This window comes from Vicia villosa, linkage group LG2, assembly GCF_029867415.1.
Source record: "Vicia villosa cultivar HV-30 ecotype Madison, WI linkage group LG2, Vvil1.0, whole genome shotgun sequence".
Classification (NCBI taxonomy): Eukaryota; Viridiplantae; Streptophyta; class Magnoliopsida; order Fabales; family Fabaceae; genus Vicia; species Vicia villosa.
This window is the reverse complement of record NC_081181.1, coordinates 206,868,525-206,870,515: the sequence shown is the minus strand read 5'-3', so window position 1 is coordinate 206,870,515 and position 1,991 is coordinate 206,868,525. Positions and strand designations below refer to the sequence as shown.

The following is a 1,991-nucleotide window of genomic DNA, read 5'->3' as shown; positions in this document are numbered from 1 at the left end:
ACGTCTTGCCGAGCTTATTTTAAAAATAAAACAAACCCTTTTTTTAGCGCACACACACAACACAGATTTTCAAAAAGGTTCCTGTGGAGTACCACAGATATGAGGGGTGCTTAAAACCTTCCCCTCATATAATCAACACTCGTACCTAAGATCTCTTCTTTTTGTTTTAAAAACAAACTTTGGGTTTTATTCGTTCTTTTCCCTTTTCCTTTGGAAACAATAAAGCGCGGTGGCGACTTTCACTGAAATATTGATTCGAGTCAATCTTATGGCTTCGATATCAGATTTTCCCCGCTACAATACCCAGAACGGAGGCGTATTCTTTTTGTATGGATACGGCGGTACAGGCAAAACATACATGTGGAAAACATTAGCTTCCTACATAAGATCAAGAAGACAAATATGCTTGACAGTTGCCTCTTCAGGTATTGCATCCCTTTTGCTCCCCGGTGGTCGAACGACACATTCTAAATTTAAAATTCCGATTCCCACACTTGAATCTTCGACATGCGACATTAACAAGGGTAGTGACAGGGGTGACATGCTAAAACTATCAAAATTGATTATTTGGGATGAAGCTCCCATGTGTCACAAATTTTGTTTTGAAGCTTTGGATAAAACACTCAGAGATATCATGGGTGGAACCAGGTCATCTGATAAAATATTTGGTGGGAAGGTAATTGTGTTTGGTGGGGATTTCAGACAGATTCTACCGGTTATTCCAAGAGGCAGCCGTTCAGATATAATTCATGCAACTATCAATTCATCATACATTTGGGATCATTGTAAGGTTTTGAAACTTACAAAAAACATGAGGCTTCAGCAATCTGGGACGACCACATCAGCATCCGAGTTAGAACGGTTTTCAAATTGGATATTAAAAGTTGGAGATGGAAAACTAGCAGAACCTAACGATGGCTATGCTGATATTGATATCCCAGCAGATATTTTGATATCTAATTTTGATGATCCCCTTCGAGCCATATTCGAAAACACTTATCCAAATTTTGAAGCTAAATTCAATAATGTAGCTTTTCTGCAGTCAAGGGCAATATTGGATGGAACAATTGAGACAGTAGATGAAATAAATCACTATGTATTAGACAATCTTCCAGGTAATATTAAATTTTTTGTGAACATTTATCCGATGATTTTTCACTTCCATCTTTAACAGATCATAATATAAGTCACTCCATTTTCAGGGGATGAAAAGGAATACCTAAGCTCTGATTCAGTCGACACGCATGATGGTGATGGCAATGAATGTTTTGATGTTTTAACTCCTGAGTTTCTGAATGGATTGAGAACGTCGGGACTTCCTAATCATAGGATCAGATTGAAAGTAAATACTCCAATCATGCTGCTCAGGAATATTGATCAAGCAGAAGGCTTATGCAATGGAACACGTCTAATCGTTACAAGATTGGCTGATCATGTTATCGAAGCTAAAATCATTTCAGGCAAGAACATCGGCGGTATCATTTATATTGCACGAATGGACATTACTCCAACGCAGACGCCATGGCCATTCAGGATGACACGAAGACAGTTTCCTATAACGGTCTGTTATGCTATGACTATTAATAAATCTCAAGGTCAGTCTTTGGATCATGTTGGCATATATTTGCCGAGGAGCGTATTCAGCCATGGCCAGTTATATGTTGCAGTTTCAAGAGTAAAGAGCAGAAAAGGCCTTAAAATCTTGATCCATGATAAGGAGAAACTTCCATTGACCACCACAACAAATGTTGTCTTCAAAGAAGTGTTTGAAAATGTGTAGTCTATATGTTTTTGCAATATTTATGGACCTGTTGTTATTGGTATATATTTTGTGCTCAGTTGCCTAAAATTAGGTTACAACTTAAACAACTTATTAACTGTCATGAATGAAAGATTTGATATCACCTTTGCATACTGATAATTTATTTTCATCTGTATAGCTGGATTGAAGAATGACGATGAATGATAGCTGCCATAATATCAATGATTAC

General features: G+C 37.4%; 1 protein-coding gene across 1 annotated transcript; it reads left to right on the top strand.

Moving 5' to 3' along the window:
* Positions 1-358: 358 nt before the first annotated feature.
* LOC131651165 (uncharacterized) lies at positions 359-1,780 on the top strand. The gene is made up of 2 exons (XM_058920833.1): positions 359-1,115; positions 1,203-1,780. Exons 1-2 carry the CDS (start codon positions 359-361, stop codon positions 1,778-1,780), a joined length of 1,335 nt encoding a protein of 444 aa, XP_058776816.1.
* Positions 1,781-1,991: the final 211 nt, after the last annotated feature.

Excerpts from the sequence above, each read along its gene's own strand:
- LOC131651165 (XM_058920833.1), top strand. The coding sequence starts at position 359 with ATGTGGAAAACATTAGCTTCCTACATAAGATCAAGAAGACAAATATGC. Across the intron at positions 1,116-1,202 it reads TGTATTAGACAATCTTCCAG|GGGATGAAAAGGAATACCTA; the intron begins GTAATATTAAAT and ends CTCCATTTTCAG.